At 53.1% G+C, this 22269-nt stretch overlaps 1 protein-coding gene across 1 annotated transcript in view; it reads right to left on the bottom strand.

Moving 5' to 3' along the window:
• UNC13A (unc-13 homolog A) overlaps positions 1-22269 on the bottom strand; it is a 70083-nt gene continuing 47814 nt past the window's right edge. Inside the window, exons 30-46 of the mRNA XM_047774660.1 lie at positions 21584-21680; positions 21054-21197; positions 20151-20234; positions 19535-19612; positions 19209-19297; positions 18639-18791; positions 17420-17543; positions 16470-16475; positions 14824-14862; positions 13425-13454; positions 11671-11727; positions 10939-11019; positions 9390-9537; positions 8124-8180; positions 5117-5209; positions 3963-4122; positions 1-2156 (exon numbers count right to left, since the gene is read on the bottom strand). Of these exons, the coding sequence (XP_047630616.1) occupies positions 1856-2156; positions 3963-4122; positions 5117-5209; positions 8124-8180; positions 9390-9537; positions 10939-11019; positions 11671-11727; positions 13425-13454; positions 14824-14862; positions 16470-16475; positions 17420-17543; positions 18639-18791; positions 19209-19297; positions 19535-19612; positions 20151-20234; positions 21054-21197; positions 21584-21680 (1741 nt within the window). The 3' untranslated portion in view covers positions 1-1855. The remainder of the gene's footprint in view (positions 2157-3962; positions 4123-5116; positions 5210-8123; positions 8181-9389; positions 9538-10938; positions 11020-11670; positions 11728-13424; positions 13455-14823; positions 14863-16469; positions 16476-17419; positions 17544-18638; positions 18792-19208; positions 19298-19534; positions 19613-20150; positions 20235-21053; positions 21198-21583; positions 21681-22269) is intronic.

The raw sequence follows: 22269 nt of genomic DNA, 5'->3' as shown, positions 1-22269 counted from the left end.
CACGAGGTAGCCACAGGGAGATTTTGAAAGCTGAAATCCAGACTCTCTTCAGCTTTAAATTCTCCTTTTAAATACTCAACCTAGGGTGAAATCAAAACTCCTCAGGGTGATGTACAAGACCCCACCTGTTCTGATACCTAGGCAAAGTTCCCCTATCTCATTACCGTCCCCCATCCCCTTCCTAGCTGACTTAACCCCAGCCAGGCTGACCTGGCTATGCTTCAAGTCAGCCCACCTCTTAGCCTTTGCACCTGCTATTCACTCTGCCTGGCACTCTTTTCTCTCCAGTTGGTTGTTCCTTCCCACCTTCCCTATCTGATGTAGCCCCCCCATCCCAACTCCAGGAGCCCAGTTACTCCTCATCTCATCCCTATGTTTCGATTTCTCCCTAACCCAGCACAACCCTGTACTTATCAATCCGGCAGAAAAAAATCATGGCATATACACACTGGTCCATGGTAGAAAAGCAGATCCTGAGCAAAGATGAGTCATGTCAAACTTTCCCAAAATGCCTGTGTGAGATAAAATGGGGAAATTTGACTCTGGCCAAACTGCTTCATCATCTCTGATAGAGAAGAGCTCCAGGCATCTAGAGGCCCCACCTGGGGATATTCTGTGGCCTGTGTGTCTGAATGAATGAATGAGGTCTGGGGGAGTAAGCTCCCAGTAAGTTTGTATATTCTCTCTCTCTCACACACACACCCTAGTTTCTGGTCTCTCTTCTTTCCTGACTGGAGCATTCTAAGGGAGGAAGGAGGGCTTGGGGTTGGGGGCTGGGTCCAGGGAATCCCACATCTTCACTCTTTTTTTTGGCAGGTCGAGAGTTCTCAGGTTATCTCCCCCTTGGAAAGGGCTGAGGGCAGGGGTTTTGCTTGGCAGCCAGAGGTGGGAGGGGGCACTGAGGGCCTTGGCCCAGGATTCCCATCCCTTTAAGGATTAGGGGAGGTCCCCTGAAGGGGGTTAGCAGCAACTGGGGAGCTGTATCGGGTCATCCGATCTCAGCTCACCCTTCGGATGGGGCACACAGGCCAAAGGGAGTGGGGAGGGTATGGCACTGGGACCCTCGGCCATGTCTCAAGCATCTCTTTTGGCCTCGGTTTTGCAATCTGTCAAATGGATGGGTTGAATTCTATAATATGAGGACTGGGTATGTGGGGGGAAAAGGGGAGGCAACCCTCCACAGGGAAGTGGGGGCAGCATGGGTGCCCCAGAGCTGTCCCCTTGACCTCCAGGGTTTGGGCGCCCGAGGGCGCATGTGCTTTTGAAATCCCATCCTCCCCCGCTCCCCGTTTATTTTTTTGCACAAACATCAAAAGGGTCTCCGATCCACGGATGTTCTCCAACCACCATCCTAACCCTCCAGCCCACAGACCAACCCAGGGGGCGCTCCAGGAAGCCCTTGCCCCTTGCCCAGGGCCCGCCCCTCGAGGGAGCTGAGAGTTCTATACTTGGCAAATTGGTCTTGGGCCCCAAGAGTTGGGGACCCATCTTATTTATGGCTTTTCCAGGGGGCAGGAGGGGAGGCCTCCCAGTACCACACCCCTGGGACCTAGCCTCCTCTATAGGGGGCGAGTTTTCCTCCCATCTCAGCTCGAAAGGCCTCCTAGACGCTGGGGACGTGGCCTCAAGTAGGGGGAAGGTGGCTTCTTCCTTCCCTGCGCCCTAGGCCGTGGCCTCCTGAGGGGACAGGGTGTTGCCATTCACATTTCCCCAGAAGGGGAAGCTAAATCTAAGCCGCAGGGGCAGTCCGCCCTCAGCAGAGACCCGCCCTCTCGGAAGTCCTAGCGCGCAGGCGCCGCCCCACCCCGCATGCTCTGCGCAAGCGCAGTGTTGGCTCGGCCGCGCGCGTCCCGCACTAGGGGGCAGGCGCGGCACCGCCTTCCTCGGCGGAGCGCGTGTCCGACTTGAGCTTGACGAACTCCTTGGCCACTTCGTCGTTGCTGCGTTGCGACAGGATGCGCAGCACCGTGAGGCCCGTGTCGTCCATGTGGATGCGGCGGCCGAGCGGCAGCCAGCAGGCGGCGCTCCCTCGCTGGACCAGCTCGCGCAGCTGCAGCACGGCCAGCCCCACCGTGCGGTCCTCGCGCGCGAAGCAGTAGTCCTTGACGCACACCTGCAGCTCGTAGCACTCCGGGCCCGCGTCGGCACTCAGCGTGCTGCGAGATGGAAATGCGTGAGAACAGGTCCCTCCCACCCTACCTACGGGTGACACTACCTCCCTACCGGCCACGCCCACAAGCCGGGTGTCCCGAACTGGGCCACGCCCACATCGAGTGATCCTCCCATTTTCGTGAGCTTCCACCCTAGGTCGGGCCCCACCCCGCTGGACCACGCCCAAGTCAGCGGGGAAACTGCCATCCCCAGCATGGTCCCTTCCAAGTCTCTCTTCCTCCTTTCTCTCCTCACCCAATAAAGCCACCAGCCTACTTCAAGCCCCAGCCATTCCACATCCCCATCCCAAGAGACTCTTCCCCCAGGCTCCTCTGGCTAGGCAAGAGTGGTGTGTGGCTTGATTCGGGGCATGGGAATATGGGTCACTTGGGTAGGGCTGGGATCACATATAGATGGGGCTTCTTAGCAAGAGTGATCTAGGTGAAGGCCATCAGGGGTCTAGAGTAGCAGATGGCCTGGGGAACAGGGTGTACAGAGGGGATACCTGGGGTAGGGATGGGGGTCAGTGGATCTTATCCCACTCCATGATACCAGCACCCACCTCAGCTGGCTGCCTCCACCATTCTGCCCCCAGATATGGCACAAAGAAGCCCCTTTACCAGCCTCCCACCTGAACCCAAGTTCTCTCCTTGCTGTGGCCCCTCCCCCATGCTCCCTGGACCACCCCTCTTAACCCCCACCCCCACCCCCACAAGATGCCCTCTCCCTGCCCTAATGTCTTACCACAGGTGACTACCCACTCCAGCAGCCTCCACCTCCTCAGTGATGCTGGACCCTGCCCTGATACTGGCTGGTCAAGAGCTCACTCCTTTCAGACTATGCCCACACCCATCTCTTGCATCTTCTTCCCAGGCTGCACTCCTAGCCTTCACCCACTTGGACTCACCTCAGGGGACATCTGCTCCCTAGTAGGTGGTGTTCTTGCTCCTACATAGTGTTTCAGGTGGCCTACCTCTCCAAAGCCTCTGATCAAGAGCTCTCCCCTGACAGGATTGGCCTGACTCTTGTCCCTCAAGGCCCCTGAGCTCTGATGACCCTTCCTCCTCTGCACTCTGTCCCCCAAGGACATCCTCCAGTGTTACCCTGCCCCAGTGAGGTTCACACCTGACCCAAGATCCATCGACCCCCATCCCCACCCCAGGTATCCCTTTTATACACCTTGTTCCCCAGGCCATCTGCTACTCTAGACCCCTGATGGCCCACACCTAGATCATTCTTGCTCACTAGGAAGCCCCATCTATATGTGGATCCCAGCCCTACCCAAGTGTCCCATATTCCCATGCCCTGGACCAAGCCACACTCCACTCTTGTTCCCCAGAGCAGACTCCTCCAGATGACCTGCCCCAATATCCCAGACAAGGTGCATTGCTGACTCTAGGAGATCCACCCCTCAGCCCCTCAGCCACAAGTCTCTTACCCCATCAGGACTACCCACCCCTTTTAACTAGACCAGAATCTCCAGCCCCAGAAATGGTTCTGCCCAACAAGCTCCTTCAGCCCAGACAGACTTCCCCTTCCCTTCATGAGCACTCATCATAGTGTTATATCATACTCACTACCCACTCTGGGACCTGTCTGCCCTCCAAGGTGGTCTCCTCCATCCTTGTGTCCCTCCCACTGATGTCATTCATGCACTAAAGTGCCTTTCTTCCTAGTACCCCTACCTATGATGTGATCCTTCCTGTCCCCAGATATCATTGGCCCACCAGACATCCCTCCTGCCTAGTGGACCCTGAGGCTCATACATTATCTATCCCCTTTCCATGCTCCCCAAAGTATCCCAGACTCACAACTGGAAGCTCTCATTGTACTTAGGGGCCCAGCTGTTGTTCTTGGATTTGGTCGCAAATTTGCGTTTCTTGTCGCTGAGCTGGGGCCCAATGATGTTGACCTCGATGAATGGCCGGAAAATGCCAGAAGTCTGCCACTTCAGGTCATTGGCAGCCACCACTGTTGGGGGAAGTAGAGGGTAAGACTGGTTAGGGTCCCCACCCCATCCCCAAGTAGGCAGCTTTAGTTTTTGAAGCTAGTCTAAAAGACTACATTTCCCAGCATGCTCTGTAGCTAAGTGTGGCCATATGACTAAGTTCCAGCCAGTGAGATGTGAGAGGAAGTGATGCATAAAACTTTCAGCTTGTGGCTTAACAAGGCAGGGAGAATGTCCTAAACTTTCTCCTCCACCTAGCTGCAGGCTGGCATACAGGTGGGGTCTGAGTTCTTAGGGACTCTACAGAAGAAGAAAACACATTAGGGATAAAAGTACAACAAAAGATGATAGAGGCCTGGATCCCCAACACTGTGAAGTCTCCACATTAGCTCTGGGTTGACTGTCCTTGGAGTTACTTCAGAAAAAAATTCATTTCACCTATTTTGTTTATGCCACTGTTATTTTAGGACGTAGCTAAAACAGCCCAGTCTGTGTTCTAATTAGAAAATAAAAGCCAACAAAAGGAACGAAGAGCAGAGAGATAAAGTGGAATTGAGTCTTAAAACACTGTTTGCACCCCTTGATCCAGCCATGCCTGAAGGTGGTTACTTCTGGAATTTTCAGTTTTATGAAAAAAAATTTTTTTTTGCTTTTTGCCATTTCTAGGGCCGCTTCTGCGGCATATGGAGATTCTCAGGCTAGGGGTCAAATTGGAGCTGAAGCCGCCGGACTAAGCCAAAGCCACAGCAACGCAGGATCCAAGCTGCGTCAGCGACCTACACCACAGCTCATGGCAACGCTGGATCCTTAACCCACTGAGCAAGGCCAGGGATCGAACCCTCAACCTCATGGTTCCTAGTCGGATTCGTTAACCACTAAGCCACGATGGGAACTCCAAAAAAAATTGTTTTAAGGAAAAAAAAAATTCTTCCTTAAGGCCAGTCTGAGTTTGGTTTCTGTTTTAGAACCTAGTGCATCCTGGCTGAGGCACTCTTTCTCCCACCTCAGGCTACTCACCTTTCACTGTGACCTTGTGTTCCCCAGTTCCTGGATGAGTGAAGAGCTCAACGTGGACGGAGACTTCACCCACAGGGTCTTCCACACCCGAGCCTGGGCGGGGCAGGGAAGGATGCTTGTTGTGAGCTTCATTCTTTCCTACCCACCATAAAGGACCTGGACTGCTTCCCACCCATGTGCTGGCGGCACCAGGTCATCAGCCATGACAGGGTGGCACTGAGAGGAAGCTGGGATGATGGGTGTTCTTGAGGAGGCCCAGAATCCTGGGTTCTATCCTTTCACTGCCTTGTCATGTGATTTCAACTTCTCTGAGCTGAGTGTCTGTCTTTTTTCTCATTCCCTGTCATCAAACTCAGCCTTCGTCTTACACACCATCTCAGCAGCATCTGACATCCTGGCTTCCTGTGCCTCAGTTTCTCCTCTTGACTGCAACCAAGCCACACTCTCCAGGTTCTCATCCTACAGATTAGTCACTCCTTCTCACCCTCTCTTGTCATTTCCTCCTCCTCTGTCAATCTTCAAACTGTTGGGACAACTTGCACCTCAGTCCTCAACCCCTTCTTTGTTTTCACTTCCTCCCTAAGTACTGGTACAGTGGAAAATCCTGACATCTCTACCTTCAAAATACAGAATCTCACACACCTCCTTGGCCTCCATCCTGGTCTAGCACCCAACAACCTGTGGCTTCATCTCACACTTCAGGTATGGCCAGATTAACCATGGCCGCCCAATCAGAGCATTCCCTGGTGGTGGCTGCAGTGCCTGGCTCAGGCATGGTCATGTGACCCAAACTAGGCCAATAGTTGTCCCTGGGCCAACTTGGCCAACCTGGACTATTGCGGTAGCCTTCTCTCTTTCACCCTTCTCAGCTTCTTTCAATGCACCAGCCAGAGAAATCCTGTCAGTCATGTCCTTCCTCTGTTCAAAAATCTCCCGGGGCTCCCATCTCATGCTGCAATAATAAAAGTCCTTTTTTGTGACCTGCAATGTTACTCCTGATATGTCCTTGCCATAACCTTTCCTGCCTCACTTCCCTCCACGCTCACACTTGCCAGCTCTGCTCCAGTCTCATGGGCTTCTTCACTACTCCTCCAATACTCGGTGATAACATGACCCAGGGTTCTCACTTCCCCTGAAGTGACAGCTTGTAGAGGCATTTTTTATTATCCCTGCCATTCCTTTTCCAATAGGCCATTTTGAGTTTCTACTGAGAAATGCTCCTACCTCACCTCAGACCTTGTGGCTCCAGCTCACACTTCAGTTATGGCTAAATTAGCCATAGCTGCCCATTCAGAACATTCCCTAGACATGGCTGCAGTGATTGGCTCAGGGATGGTCATGTGACTCAAGCTGGGCAAATAGGCATTGGCCCTGGGACTTTTGCTGTAACCCCTAGAAAAGAGTCTCTCTCTGGTGTTAAGCTGTTAAGGCTGACTTTGCCCTGTATATGGAGCATCCACCCCACAGAGGTCACAACAGAAACCAATGACCAATGGCATTGTTGGAGACTCTGGATCCAGCTATTACCGATGCCAAATCAATCTGTACTCTTTCAGTTGCAGGCTCACAAATTCTCTAGTCTGCCTGAGTCAGGGTAATGTATGCTTCAGTTTCTGGCCACGACAAGGATCCTGTTGATTGGTTCTGATGGGGATCATGGAAGGAGCAGTTCAAAAACTTCTGACCCCATCCCTCCCTCTGTGACTCTGGGAGGGCATCCTGTGGGGTCTGGGGACCTGTAACCGCCAGCACCCCCACCAGGCCCCTCCCCTGCCCTTCAGGAAGCTCCCCACGCCTGGAGCACCCCATGCATGGGGGGAGGAACAGGGGGAAAGTCAGGGGTGGGGGTGGGGGTGGGGAAGGAGAATGGGTCAGTCCAAGGTTGTTCGGGTTACCTGGTGCTGGGCGGGAAGTGACCAAGGCTCAGGGGGGCAGAGGGACCTGAAGACCCCCATTACCCCAGTATTGGGGCGTGCACCCTCTCATCTTTGCTGCCCACCCCAGGCTCCTTCCTTGTCATCTCAGGCGCCCAACCCTCTTCCCCCAACCAGTCACATGCTCAGCCTCACCTCCCCACCCCCACCCCAGGCTGATGCTTCACAGCAAGCTCAATCCGGGCCAGACTGAGGGGTGCCAGGGGAGAGTCGGACAGTGGTGGGTGGGGTGAAGGGTCAGATCATGGCCAAAGCTAGTAAGAAGGGGGAGGGGGGCAGTGCTGGGCACCCCCATCCCGTGGTTTGCTGGCTCCAAGGGGAAGGGTTTTCCCAGGCCTCTGTATGCTTGTCCCAACCCCACACCCACTCCCCAAATCCCAGGCCCCCCTGAAGGAGAGGTTCCTTGGGCAAAGGGCTTAATCTCCTTTGAGACTCAGCTTCCTCATCCATGGAATGATGGACCACCCTGTGGGAAAACCAGGAGGAATGTTCTCGAGAATCCCTGAGAAATGATTGGCACAAGGCCTGGCTCATTAGAACCTGAAAAATATTGGTTTTCTATGGTCAGAAAATAGTAATAATAGCAATAACAAAACAACAGCAACTAACAATCGCTGCCAGGTAGTATAAGACAGGAACTGCTCTAAATTTAATTTATCTAATCCAAAAAATAAGCTATAGTTAGGGTCTGTGACTGTTCCCATTTTACAGATGAGAAAACTGAGGCTCTGGAGGCAGCCGGTTGCCTGAGGCACCCAACTGCGGAGTGGCAGAGCTGGAATCTGAGCCGGCTCTTAACCTGGCAAACACCTGTCCTGGGGACCTGGGATCTGGTTTAAGAGAAGCACCTAGCTAGAAACAGATTCTGACTCGAATGGCTTCTCCTTCACCATGTGGAACCAGCAAGCCGTCCTTCCCCCTTGTCCGCCTAGGCCCTCCCGCAGTCAGTCGGGCCTAGGCGGGGCCCCGCAGACCAGGGAGGCGGAAGGACGGGCCTTTTACTAGCCCGGCCGGGAGGGGCGCAGGCACCAGGCACCGGGCACCGGGCGCGGGCGGGCGGCGGAAGCACGTACCCTTCTCAGGATAAATGTCTTCACTAAGGGTAAACCTAGTCCCTTTTCCACCATGGACTAATCACGGGGGGGCGGGGGGGGGGAGGTGGAGAAAGGAGGGAAGGGAGAAGTGGTGGGGGGAGAGACGAGCGAGCGAGAGGCGAGGATGGAGGGCGAGTGTGCGTGGCGTGGCGGGGAGCAGGGGAGGCGCGGAGAGGGGGCGGCGAGTGAGAGGGAGGAGAAACAAGAGAGAGAGAAACGTCAGCTGCAGACGGACAGACAGACAGCCTCCCGCTACGGAGGGACACTAAAAGCAGCAGCGTGGGCTGGGCACAAAGCTGAGAGCGGAGGCCTGGCGCCCGAGGAGGGAGGGCCCTCTCAGCCCTGGGCTGACTCGGGGAACGGGGCCGCTGGTGGCCGCAGGGTTTAGGTCCCCTCACCCCAGCCTCCTCTTCCACTGCCAGAACGAAGCCTGGGTCAGCGGCCAAACTTCTCTCCCTTGACTGCACTGTTAGGGCCAATTTTGAGGAGAGTCCCCAGGGAGGGGAACGAGGACCCTGGAGTCCTGCCCCCCAGCCCCAGCTGCTGTGTGTGACTCAGAGAGGGGACAGGAGACAGAGGCAAGAGAAGAGAGAGAAAGAGAGAATTTGAGAAACGGGGAACTCCCTCTTCGTCCGCCCCCTCCACGTCGGGGTTCCTCCCATCCTTGGGGCTGTCTGTCCTTCCTTAGCCACGACAGTGCTGCTGTCCCTCCCCAGGGACCTTCTACCAGTTCTCCAGAGGTCCCACCCTGGAGATGCCAATCATTCCTTGGCTCAATGACGTCAGAGATGCCGCCCATGCCAGAACTGTCAATCACTCCTTAGTCACCAACGTCATGGGTCCCTCCCGCAAAGCTGTCAACCACTTCCTGGAATCATGGCGTCGAAGTCCTGACTCTAGTAGCTGTCAGTCACTCCCTGGTCCTTGCCATCCATCAGAGGTCCGGCCACAGCTTTCAATCACATCCTGACCCCATGACTTCATGCATTTTCCCAGGAGATAGCATTCCCTCCAGGCCCAATGACGTCAGAAGTCCCGTCATTGCGAGCTGTCGATCACTCATTGGCCTCGCGACAGCATGGAGCTCACGTGGCCCGGAGCTGTCAGTTTGCCCAGACACATGACATCACAGAGAAGGTGAGTCAAAGGCGGCCGTTACACCGTTGCATCATCTGGGTCCTGGCTGCCCACCTGGGCTGCCCCTGTGGGCAGGGATTGTCCTCACGCTAACCAGTGGCTCCTTACCCTGGCCGGTCTGCGTCTGCACGAATGTCTTGATAAGCAGGTCGGTGGCCTGAGTGTAGAGGGACAGGGCATAGCGCAGGGACTGCAGGTCTGGACTCTTCTCCAGGAAAGTTTTCTTGAGACCCACACCACCCGCATGGAAGTATTGCTGTGGGGAACAGGATGGGGAAGAGGTAAAGCTAATGGGACCCCCTTCATACCCCTTGGGCTGGGCAGCCACAACGCCCCTCCCCCACTCCGCTGCCATCTGCTGAGACAGAAGGGTCTTCAAAACACCCAGGCCCTGCTATTCCCCCATCTCCACCCCAGCCCAGACCTTCCCTTGGGCTCCCAGCACACTCAGAATAACACCCATGCCTTGTACCCCTTCCTTGGCCCTTTGTGGCTCCAAACTGCAACGTCCTAGCCTTCTCTCCAAAAGTCTTCCCTAGAACATACCATGCCTCAGGGCCTTTGCACTTACTATGCTCACTGATGCGAAGGGCCTCCTAGCCTCCACTACCACACTCTGTTTTGCCATGGTTGGCTTCCTGTCTTTCTTTCTTTTTTTAGGGCTGCACCCATGGCATATGGAACTTCCCAGGCTAGGGATCAAATTGGAGCTATGGCTGCCAGCCTACACCACAGCCACAGGATCGGAGCCGCGTCTGTGACCTACACCACAGCTCATGGCAACACTGGATCCATAACCCATGGAGTGAGGCCAGGGATCAAACCCGAGTCCTCATGGATCCTAGTCAGCTTTGTTTCCACTGCACCACAATTGGAATTCCTGCTTCCTGTCTTTTGTATTTTTTTCTCCCCAGGAGACTTCAGCATTTGAGCTTCAGATTGTCACTTGAGGCCAATGAGTGATCTACAGCTCGGAGAGGCCAGGCCTCTGAACAGCCAGGGATTGAATCCAAGCTGCAGCTGCCACCTAGCACCAGAGCTGTGGCAACACGAGATCCTCAACCCACTGCTTCAGGCTGGGGATCGACCCTGCACCTCAACAGCAACCCAAGCTGCTACAGAGACAAAACTGAATCCTTAACCTGCTGCGCTATAGTGGGAACTGCTCCCTATCTTTCTTTGATTTAAGGTTTCAAGGAGTTTTCTTTAACCACCGCTCCTTTGTATGCTGCCAACCCTATCTTGCTGTAATTCTTCATTTCAACAAAACATTTCCTTTGAAGTGTTTTCACACTTTGGATTTCATGGAGACCACAGCCCCTTTCATGTTCTCCACATTCTTGCATGAGCTGGTTCCCTGCCTAGAAATGCTCTGTTTGCTTTGCCTTTGAATTTTTACAAATTCTTCAGACCTCACCTCCCACATGCCATCTTCGGGAAAGCCCTTACTATCCCCTCCTTGGGCTCTCTGATCCTTCCCTCTACCCTGTCCTGACCCCATGGGGCTGGGGTTGTCTGTATCCAGCTGACATCCAGCCTAGGGCTCCTCAGGGCCCTGCCATCATCCAGCCTGAAACTGATATGGAAGGGTCATCAAAGAGTGTTTATAAATGGAATGAATTAACACCCTGGGATGGGCAGCGGTGGGGCCTCTCACCTTGATAGTGTCCAGGGCCAGCTCGACAACTGCACATTGCTTCGGGGTCAAGCTCTTGGCTTCTTCTCTTACCATATGGTCCTGGATGGATGGAGAGAGGGACCAGGTGGGCAGAGCAAACTCTGCCTCGGGGATCTGCCTGTCTCTAAGTCTCATTCTCGTTAAACTCTGAGGAGTTGGATAGTGGGTCTGTTCATCATTGTGTCCCTGGTGTCCAGCATGTGACTGGCACACAGCAGGCGCTCAATATTTGTTGAATAGGTTATTCGTATTCTTTTTCTTTTTCCTTTCCTTTTTCTTTTTTCTTTCTAGGGCCACATCTGTGGCATATGGAAGTTCCCAGTCTAGGGGTCAAATCAGAACTATAGCTCCCGGCCTACACCACAGCCACAACAATGTGGGATCTGAGCCTTACCTGTGACCTACACCACAGCTCCCAGCAACACTGGTCCTTAACCCACTGAGTGAGGGATTGAACCTGTGTCCTCATGGATACTAGTCAGGTTTGCTACTTCTGAGCCACAATGGGAACTCCAGTTATTTGTACTCTTGATCAAGCTATATCTGAAGCTGAACCTTGCACATCTTTGTAGTACACTGAGCAAATAAATTGCACTTCAGCCAGTCTGAGGAGGGTTTCTGTCCTTTGAACCTACAAAGCATGCCAGTATACTAGGATCTCTTCCCCAGGAAGCCCCCCACCTCAGTCCCTAGCTCCCATCCCGGCCTCACCTTGAGTTTAGACAGCTGACCCAGCTCCTTGGCTGCATTGAAGATCATCTGAGTTCCCTGCAGGTAACAACAGACATAACCTGGGTGAGGGTGTGTGTGGGGGTCATCCTGCCCAGTCCCCAAGTCCCCGCTGATACCCCAGCCCTGGACACCATCTTGGTTCTTGTCCAAAGGCTCTGAGGAGGGCAATAGTTTTGTTCCTGGGATCAAAGAGGTCCGGAGCCGCCCAGGAAGTGCTGAGGAGATGGTGACCTTGTCCCCAGAAATCCCAGTGCCCTGGGGATGCTACCCATTGTCCCACCTCCACTACAACCCCAGGTTTGTGGAACAAAGAAAAGAGAGCAGGCTGTGAGGAGGAGTGGGTGGGGGGAACCCAAGATAGTGTCTGTGGGTGTGGGCAGGGCTAGCCAGCCCCAAATCAAGGAGCCTTGTGGAAACCTTGGGATGGGCTCTGGTGAAACCCACCACCCACCGAGGGGCCCATTCCCTCTGTGGGAGAATTTCCCCAGTCATCTGGGGTGGATGGTTAATCTGACCTTTTAAAAGGAAGAATCCTCCCCTTCAACACACACCTCAGTACCCACCCCCCACTCCTTCCCAGAACAGACATCAGCGAGATGACATCCTGGTTATGGCTCTGATGAGCCAGGTGGCCTGGGTTCAAATCCCAGCTCTGCTGTGTGGCCCTGGGCAAGTCATTTAACCTCTCTGAGCCTCAGTTTTCCCATCTTGATGGGGGAAATCACATCCAGTTTGTGGCTTATCTGAGCCAAAAATGTCTTTGTTCAGTCTTCATGGTTATTATCATCATTTGGTTTCAAGGTCATGGGCAGTACTAGGGGAGACAGGGTCCTGGCCAGGAAGTCACATGTTCTGTCTCCTCTATTACTATGCTGGATGACCTGAGGCATGTCACCACCCTTTCTGAGCCCTCAGTTTCCTCCCCTGGCTAATAGGGGGACCTACATTAGTTCAGGGGGTGGGGGTGCAGCTGAGATCAGGGAGGTTATTAATTCTGAATTACTGGATCCTGGGATGGTCTGGGGGTCCTGGGCAGAGCTAAGCAGGGAGGAGGGCCATTTACAGCTGGGATATTTGGAATCACATTGATGGTTTTTTCTTTTTTCTTTTCTTTTCTTCTTTCTTTCTTTGGGCTGTACCTAAGGCATATGGAGGTTCCCAGGCTAGGGGTCAAATTGGAGCTGCAGCTGCTGGCCTACAACCACAGCCACAGAAATGCCAGATCCAAGCCTCATCCTACACTGAAGCTTACAGCAACGCTGGATCCTTAACCCACTGAGCGAGGCCAGGGATTGAACCAACATCTTCATGGACACTATGTCAGGTTCTTAACCCACTGAGCCACAAGGGGAACTCCATACTGATGGTTTTCCAAACTGGCCAGTGGGATCTGGTCACCTTTCCACTGCTGGTATTATTTTTCTCATCCTGGCTGTCACTACTCTTCTTATTCCTTGTCTGTGATTCCATGAGCCTGTCATGACGCACAGTCACTCAAGAGCCCAGCTGTCTGGGCCTGGTTTTCCCCTGCTGCACCCTCCTCCCCACCTGCCACCCTCCGCCCACCACCCCTCACGAGCAAGCCAGACAGACAAAGGTAAAAGAGACCAACAGATAGGGTCACAGTACACCCCCGGACGGCACGGATCACAGAGGTGGAAAGAGGCACAGGGTGGGGGGTAGAGGGAGGGACGGGGGTAGGAGCCAGACAGACAGTGAGAAGCTGGTCTTACATCTGAGTGGCTTGGCAATTTCACCCTGCCCTGTGGAGAGAATCAGGCGGAGGTCAGAGTTTGGGTGGCTGCTGAGAGGATACTCAGTGGGACTTCCCTGCCCCCTCAAAGCACAGCCCACGAGCTCCCTCCCAGGCTCTGGGTCTAATGCAGAACACCCTCCCCAGATTGGCATCTTCCCTGGTCCCCTGATGGGGACCTAAGGCCAGACTCTGGACTACCAGGAGGCTAGAATTAGCCTATCGCCTGGGGAGAGGTACCCAATCCCACATCCAGCCTGTCCCGAGATGGGATGGCTTAGGGAGGGGAAAGAAGAGAGAGGGCTCAGGGTCTCTACTCCCCCAACCCCCGCCAGGCCTGACTCTAAAAGAAAGGTACTGACAAGGTTTCACAAGTTCACTCAACACACAGACACATACCCAGAGCATTTACGCACACACACACCCGGATCAGCATACAAAGACACACACACATGCAGAAGAACTCATGAGCTAGAATACACAAGTGCACTACTAAACACTTGTACGCATGTCCACAATCACACACACACAAACCCACGCACTCTCTGTCTCTATGGGAATGCACATACATGTATATGGTGTCTGACATATTGAAATGTGCCCCCCCCACAGGGCTGGATGAGTGAGTTGGGAAGCCCTACAACCCGTGTTCATGAAGCAGCATGCACTTGTGTGCACACAGGGAAGAGAACTCATACACCAGTGCACAGAAAGGACAACTGTTCATGTGTGGCCGCAGCTCCAATCTCCTTACAACTAACACACATTAGAACAACAAAAAATTGGAGTTCCCATCGTGGCACAGTGGTTAACGAATCTGACTAGGAACCATGAGGTTGCTCAGTGGGTTAAGGATCTGGCATTGCCATGAGCTGTGGTGTAGGTCGCAGATGTGGCTCAGATTCTGCGTTGCTGTGGCTCTGGCGTAGGCTGGTGGCTAAGGCTCTGATTAGGCCCCAGCCTGGGAATCTCCATATGCCACAAGAGCGGCCCTAGAAAAGGCAAAAAGACCAAAAAAAAAAAAATAGAACAACAAAAAATTTACATAAAAACCAAAACATGTCTCAGCCCAGGGCAGTTATCAAGGGTCTCAGTCCTTCTTGAAGGCACAGAATTTAGAGCTGAGCCCAGGGCTGGAATAAGCCCTTTGGGTATTGTGAGAGGCCAGGAGCTGTTTGTGCACACACGTACACACCTACTCCAAGCCCTGTTCTTGGGGAATCACTTCGTTTCTGACTTCTGGTTTTGTGGGACTTGGATAGAACACCCACCTCTCACCCACGACCCCCAGCTGACCTTCCTGCCCATGCAAACAGACACACACACATGTGCCCAAACACCAGCACTTGGGACCTCAGCACAGATGAGGTCCTCATTACCTTTTCTAATCCCTTGCCATGTTTTCTCAAGAGGGTGCCCTGCAGAGACAATGTCACAGGGTGATCAACCTAGCAAACTGTGCAGGGTGGGAACCCAGGGTGATAACACATATACTCAGGGGGGCAGGAGGCAAAGGGCATCTGAACTGCACAGGGGGCTGGTGACAGGTTTCCTGGGGGCATTGTGTGTGTGCTTTAATGACTGACTCTTAAAAGTCAGAGAGAGAGTCAGAGAGACAGGAAAGAGAAAGAGACAGAGACAGAGAGAAGGAGAAATAGAAATACAGAGACAGAGGTCCCTGCCCAAATATAATCCGTTTACCTTTACTGTACATATAAGGCTCTTTGTTCTTGAGTCAGCAGGAAAGCAAATGGGCTCCATATTCAGATAGACCTGAATCTGAATCCTGATTCTGGCATATATTTACTGTCTGGCTTTGAGCAAGTGACTCCTCCTCTCTGAGCCTCAGCTTTTCCCATCTGCAAAATGGGAATAATTATATCTATCTCACTCAAAGGGGTGCCCTGAAGGTGAGCAGAAACAAGAGCTATAAGGTCTGGAATACAGGAAATCCTCAATAAATGTGAATTCCCTTAGCTCTCTGCCCACAAATGCATTGTCTGTGGTTGGGTATGCTGTCACCATGTGGTTACAGCCAAAGACCCAGACTACAGCCACAAGAAGTGAGATAAGCAGGAGCACACTTCTGACAAGGTGATATCTTGTAATAGCCTTGTCTATCTGGCCCACGAAAGAGGATTATAAAGTGGTTTTAACTGATCTCTGTTCTGGTATGTGTCTACTGACTTCTACCACCACCAATAATTTTATCTCTGATTTAGTGGGCACTGCCTCAGTCAGTCACTGAGTTGAGAACTTTAATGCATCATCCTGTTTGGTTCTCCTAACCTTCAGAGAGCTGCTCCAACTAACCTCTTTCTCCAGACAGGGAAATGGAAGTTGGGAAGTGAAGTGACTTCCCAAGGTCACAGAGAGAGAACGGCTGGGCTGAGATTTGACGCCAAGTCTACATGACACCAAAGAATCAAAACATCATCATCCCCCACCTGGGTGCCTGGGTGTGTGTCTGGGATTCTTGTGTGTTGGTTAGTATGTGTGGTGGGAGTAGGGCAGGCAGGGGTGGGAGGGGGGGTCTGCGTTGTTCAGGGTGATAAGGGCTTGTGTTCTGAGTGGCTGCTAGCAGTTCAGAGCCCAAAGGAGGTCAGAGAAGCTCCACTGACTTTGTACTACTTTCTAGCTTTGAGGAGAGACCCAGGTACCCTAGTGGCGTCTGGGAGTAAAGAGTAAGGGTGAATTCTAACTAAAGGCCGTGGGCAGGTGTGAAGATTCTGGCCGAGGGTCGGGGGTGGGGGGCATTTTCTGGAGGCAGGAGGCCCTTCCTCCATACTTATAATGGGGCGGGGTGTTGGGGCGTGACCTCCCTCCCCTCCCGGCCCCGCCCCCTCCCCATGCCCCGCCCCAGACAGACATAGGCACATCTAGGCGGGAGGTGGGACAGTGGGTAGGGGGGGGCCAGTGGGGGAGGAGGGGGCGCTGGGTGGGGGGAGGGGTGCAGCCACGCGGTGGGCCGAGTCCAGACACAGAGCGGACGGACAGACAGACGGACAGAGGGGCCTCTACTTACGATCATCTGTCAGCCGCGATGGGGGCAGGGCGGTGGGGGAGGGGGGAATAAGTCACCATAAGTCTCCCAGGATGGCCAGGGAGGGGGCGGAGACGGCACCCAGGGGTGGACCCCACGCCCCAGCCCAGCTAAGTCCAGAGGAGGCTAGTGGGCAGTGGGAGGTCAGATGCCTTTAAGTGGCTGCCACCCACCCTCCCAAGCCTCCTTCATCCACCCAGAAGAAACGTCCTCCCACTTTGTGCTGTGCCATCAACTGTGTGCCATCACTGTCCTCGGGCCCTCAACACTTCCCGGGGAGGGGGGGCACCCACGCTCCACCACAGCCCTCCAAAGACGAGGCCTTTTCCCCACCCCCTCACAGCAGCCTGATCCCTGTGGATCACTTTCTCTGGGTTGTTCCCAGAGAGTCTCAGACCAGAGGCACTGGTTCTGACCTCTGCTTGACCTCTATGACCTTGGATGCTCTCCATGAACTCTGGTTGACCTCCCAGAAACCCCTGTTCTCCTAGTCTCTGATCTTTGAAGTCCAGGTATCGCTTCTCTTTGTCTCTTGATTGAACTCCAAAGCTCCCTGATGAACCCACTGACCCCTATAACCTCTGTGACCCATGAATGGCCTTGATTCCCAAGCTGACCTCTCTGTTTTCTGCGTGATCTCTGACCTCTGAATAATTTCTTGACCCATGTGTGGCACCTATGACATCTCTTTACTCTTCTTGACCTCTTTGTCCTTTAAATCACCTGAATAACCTCTTTGACCTTTTGATGACTTTGGACCCAGGTGTGACCTTGCTGATTTTTGAATGGCTCTGCTGGCCCATGGTGGCTTCCATGATCCTTAGGTGGCCCCGGTGCCTGGATGACCTCTAAGCCCCAATGCTTTTGAAGCTCTCTGGGTTCCCAAAGAGGAGGTGGCCCAAGTGTCCCCTCTGGCCCCCTGTGGGCCTCACCGTTTGGTCGGTGAGGGGCGGCAGGACGATGGTCTTCTCCATGGTGTTCATGACCAGCTTCCATAACTCCTTCAGCACTCGCTTCAGCACTGTCTTCTCACAGATTTTGGCAAAGAGAGTCAAGCTGGGGGCAAGGGGCAGGTCTGAGAGAGTCTGGCTGGCCCAAACCTGAGGAGCCTCTTCCCCTCAACACATGGGCAAGGTGGGAAGGCATTCCATGGACGTGCAAGAGGGCACAGAGCCTATACGGAGACCCCTGGGTGGTCTGATAAGGCTACAATGCATGAGGCATGGGGAGAAGAGTGAATGGTGGCTGGACAGGTCAGCAGAGGCCAGACTTGGCTGGGGCTTTAAAGACTAGGACAAAAGCCTAGGCCTCAGCATGAGGGCATTGGAGCCATGGGGAGAGGCGGGGGTTGGTGGGTGTGCACCAGATTTTCCTATTTGAAAGAACAGAATAAGGGATGAACTGGAACAGGAAGGTTGAGACCAGGGACTATGAGGGGGCTAGGACCATGCTCAGAAGGGAGAAGAAGGAAACGGTAGGAAGAGGGGCAGACTTGAGAAGGAAAATAACAAAGAGTTCATGATTGGATGTATGGGGTTGAGAGAGGGCACTCCACCATGACCCTTCCAGCAATGGATCCACTCAACCTACCAAACCATCCTTCCCCCAACCTTTAATGCTTCCTCCCTCACTTCCCCCCCTCCTCCCTTCCATCCTCCCATCCATATATCCATCCACCTATCCTCTAAACACTTATTCATCCATCCAAATATTTACCCAACTATCCATCCATCCATCCATCCATCCTTTTATCCATATACCCTCCATCTAGCTTTCTAAGCATTTATTTTTTAATCTACCCATCCATCTGCCCACTCATCCCTCATGTCATTTATCCATCCCAAATACCATCTAGCTTTCTAAGCATTTATTTTTTAATCTACCCATCCATCTGCCCACTCATCCCTCATGTCATTTATCCATCCCAAATACCATCCATTCATCCATACAAATATTTACCCACCAATCATTCCAATCATTAACCCACCTATCTTTCCATCCCTTCATGCCTCCACTTATCCACCCATCCACACCGTCCAACCACCACCCAGTAAACATGACTTGGGTGTCCTCTCCAGGCTGGCCCCCCGGTTTCTGAGGCCCCACCCTGGAGCCCTCCCTGGCAGACACAGTCCCCTTAGCCTGGCTTACTTGCTGTCCAGCAGGTCCATGATGGGTTGTAGCACATTGTCGGCATCTTGGGCCACACTGCTGCAGGCACTGGCTGGCACATTGCCTGTGCCTTTCACCTGGCTAAGGATGTCACCCATTTGCTTGACACACTCCTCAATGTGTGGCTGGAAGCTGGGGACAAAGAGAGGAAGAGCTCAGATCAGACTCCCCTGGCTTCTGGAACAAAGGCCGTATGAGGCCACAAATGTTGATCTGTGGACCTTTTATCACCAGCATCAGGGAGTAACTGCAGAACTGGACACCAATCTAAGACACTTACCTGTGTTGTTCACTTCATCACACAGTCCTACTCAGGTACTATTATTATCACCATCCCCACTTTACAGATGGGTAAACTAAGATCCAGAGAGGTTAACTCACCCAAGGCCACACAGCTAATAAGCAGTGAAGCTAGGACTGAACTCAGCTTTGTCTAGCTCCAAGCCTGAGGTCTTCACCCCTACATCTGCTGAGTTTCCAGATGTGCCAGGCTCAGAGGTCTGGAGGCTGTCCCCTCCCATTGGCCCTCTGCCCTGGAGATGCCCCCACCTTGTAGCAAACACCCGGCTGAGCTCATCCAAGACATTGTTGAGTTTCACCTGCAGCTCTTTCAAGATGTCACTGGCCTCAGCATCCAGCTAAGGAAGGAGAAGGGATGTCAGGTCAGGTTTAGAGGGTATCCACATGGTACAGGGCATTTTCCTATCCAACCCAAAGAAAGAGATACCAAGGGGCTGGAGAGGAAACCAAGGCCCAGACAGTTAAGCCTCTTGCTGGGGTTTGAAGGAGTAGCAGAACCGGAATGCATTAGGTACGAGCTCTGGGACCGGCGGCAACACGGAGATGATGACGACCCTGCTCGGGCCCTGCCTCACCTCCTTCCCTCCCATAGCTTCGAACATCTTCTCTAGCTGAACTCGAAGCTGCTGAGTGTTGTTCATGAGAATGCAGGGCTGGGGATGGAAACAGAGCAGGGAGTCAGAGCTCAGGACCTTTCCCCAGAGCCCTCCTCCCCCCATTAGGGACCTCAGATGGTTATAAGGTTTGGGTCTGGAGGAAGCTGCGGTCCCATAGGGCCATCTAAGAATGGAGGACTGCATTTGGCATCAGAGTCCTAGGAGTGTTGGAGGAGGGGGTCTCTGGGGACCAACAAGGGGAAGAAGGACTTCCTGCCAGGTGGGCTGGACCTGCTGGGTCCAGGAGAGAGGCCAGGAAAAGGGGTTCTTGCCACACGCGAGTATTCTTCTACATGGGCTCAAAACACTGCAAGCTCGCATACATACACCCTGAAGGTCTCATTCCCAGCAATCGATGACACGCTGAAGGCATGTCTGCTCACCTCCAGATCCCCTCAGACACACTCAGTCAGACATAAAGACACACACAGTTGGACACACATGCAGACACAGCTATCAGAGCCCAGGGAAGGATGGAACTCTGGGGCTATGGTATGGGGTTAGGGGGGACAGGACAGGGACCCCCGCAGGTCACCACTTTCTCCTTCTCCTTGGAGCAGTAGGAGGCAAAGTCCTTGGAGATGATGTCCGCATACTGGAGGAGCACATTACTGATGGTCTGGGGAGGACACGGAGGGTGAGTGAGACAAAAGGCCAGGCCTGGACAAGCCCATCAAGAACCACTGAGATCAGGGATGAACCTGAACCCCTATTGGCACCTACAATAGACCACTGGGTTGAGTGAATTCTCCACCCAGGATATCCATTGGCCAAGATGAGGGCACTTCCAGATGAAGATGATTGTTCCATGTAGACCCAGCTCTGTTTAAGAGCAACCAACCATCATATTAACCCAATTCCAACCACAAGCATAACTCAATTCCAAATGGAAACCCCATTCCTATCTGAAATCCTCAATTCCACCCAAGGTTAAAGCCAATCCAGCTGAACCTCAACCCCAACCTTCAAACATACCCCAAACACCTGCTCACATTCTGTATAAATCCCAACACTACAACCTCAGTGCCCAATCAAACCCCCATCCTAATAGTAATCCTAAATCTGGCCCCAACCTTGACCCCATCCCTAACCCTGACCCCAGCTCCAAATTCAACTCCAACTTAACCACAACCCTGATCTCAACCTAAGCCCAAACCCTGATCCAAACTTCAACTCCAATCTCAATAATATCACTAGCCCTAACCTCGACCCAACCCCCCACCTCAAATTCCAACCACAACTCCAATCTCTATGGCTTGACAAACCCCAGACCTCAATCCCCACCTCAATACTAGTGATGTCATATCACCAACCCCAACCTTGACTGCAATCTCAACCTCAGCACCAGCCCTGACTCTGATCCCAATTCTGACCTCAACTCCAACCCCAACTTTGACCCTATTCCATCCCCCACTGGACCCCATCCACAGTCCCAAACCTTGGCAAAGCGCCTCATGTAGTGCCCCACGATCTGGGGGTCAGGACACTCGAGTTTCTTGATGATCTCAAAGCTCTGGTTGAGCTGTGAGAAGACGTCCACCACGGAGCAGGAGAACAGGGCATGCTCTGAAGTTTGTTGGAACTGCATCAGGAGGGAGGAGAGAAGTCAGAGCTGGATGGTGCCCAGAGCTCAACCCTCCTGCTCTCCATGGTGAGAGCCAGAGGCCATGCCTTGGGATGATAGTAAGATGGATAGTGTACAAGTTAGAGCCAAGACTTAGAGGTAGACAAGCCCATCAAGAACCACTGAGATCAGGGAGGGGTTGGGCTTGATTAAACTCTCATTCATTTGTTGGATGAACAAAAGGCTTTCAACACTGTGAACAAGACAAAGATGGCAGACACCTTTCAGAGACTGGCCTCATCCCAAGGGTATGTGTTACCCCTAGACTGAATCCCAATGGACCCTAGAAGTAGTGAGGCCACTGTGGGCTGACTGGGAGCTTGGCAGCAGATCAGCTTTCTCACCCCATCCTTCTTGTCTCGCTCCAGGGCTCCATGCAGGAAATCACGGGACACTTCCTCATTCTCATCTAGCCACTGGATGACGAAGGGCTCAAACCACCTGGAATGGAGAGCTGGGATGATGCCCTGCTGTCTCTTTGCTGAAAACTCACCCTATGGACTTGGATGGCCAATACCCTGTTCCCTCCTGTACCAGGCCTTGGCTGCTTCACCTGTGAAATGGACTGAGTGACCATTGTCAGGGCAAGGCCCAGACATGTGGGAATCTTGGTTGATAAACTACTCGTAAGCATGTGGGTTTACTCTCTGAGATCCTGACACAGCACATAGTAGGTCCCTGGCAAATGGTGACCACCATCCCACTCTCCAACACAGCCAAAGAGTCAGACATCCCGAATTCAAATCCCAGCTCCGTCACTAATTGGATGTCCCCTTGGGCAAATCCTTCAGCATTTTATCCTCTATTTTCTAAGCCACAAAATGGGAATGACGACACTGCCATCTCTTAGAATAGGTGAAAGCATTAAATTAGAAGAGAGAAGTGAGACTGCTCAGCACAGTTCCTGATACTTGTGATTATTAATTGTCTGGCTATAGGAGTCCACAGTCCAATGGCTGAGAATGGAGAACACTGGGTTTGCACCCTACCCATACCCCTGATACCCAGAGAACTCTGAGGAGGTTAAACC

Source organism: Phacochoerus africanus, chromosome 4 (assembly GCF_016906955.1).
Source record: "Phacochoerus africanus isolate WHEZ1 chromosome 4, ROS_Pafr_v1, whole genome shotgun sequence".
Lineage (NCBI taxonomy): Eukaryota > Metazoa > Chordata > Mammalia > Artiodactyla > Suidae > Phacochoerus > Phacochoerus africanus.
This window is presented reverse-complemented; position numbering and strand designations above follow the sequence as displayed.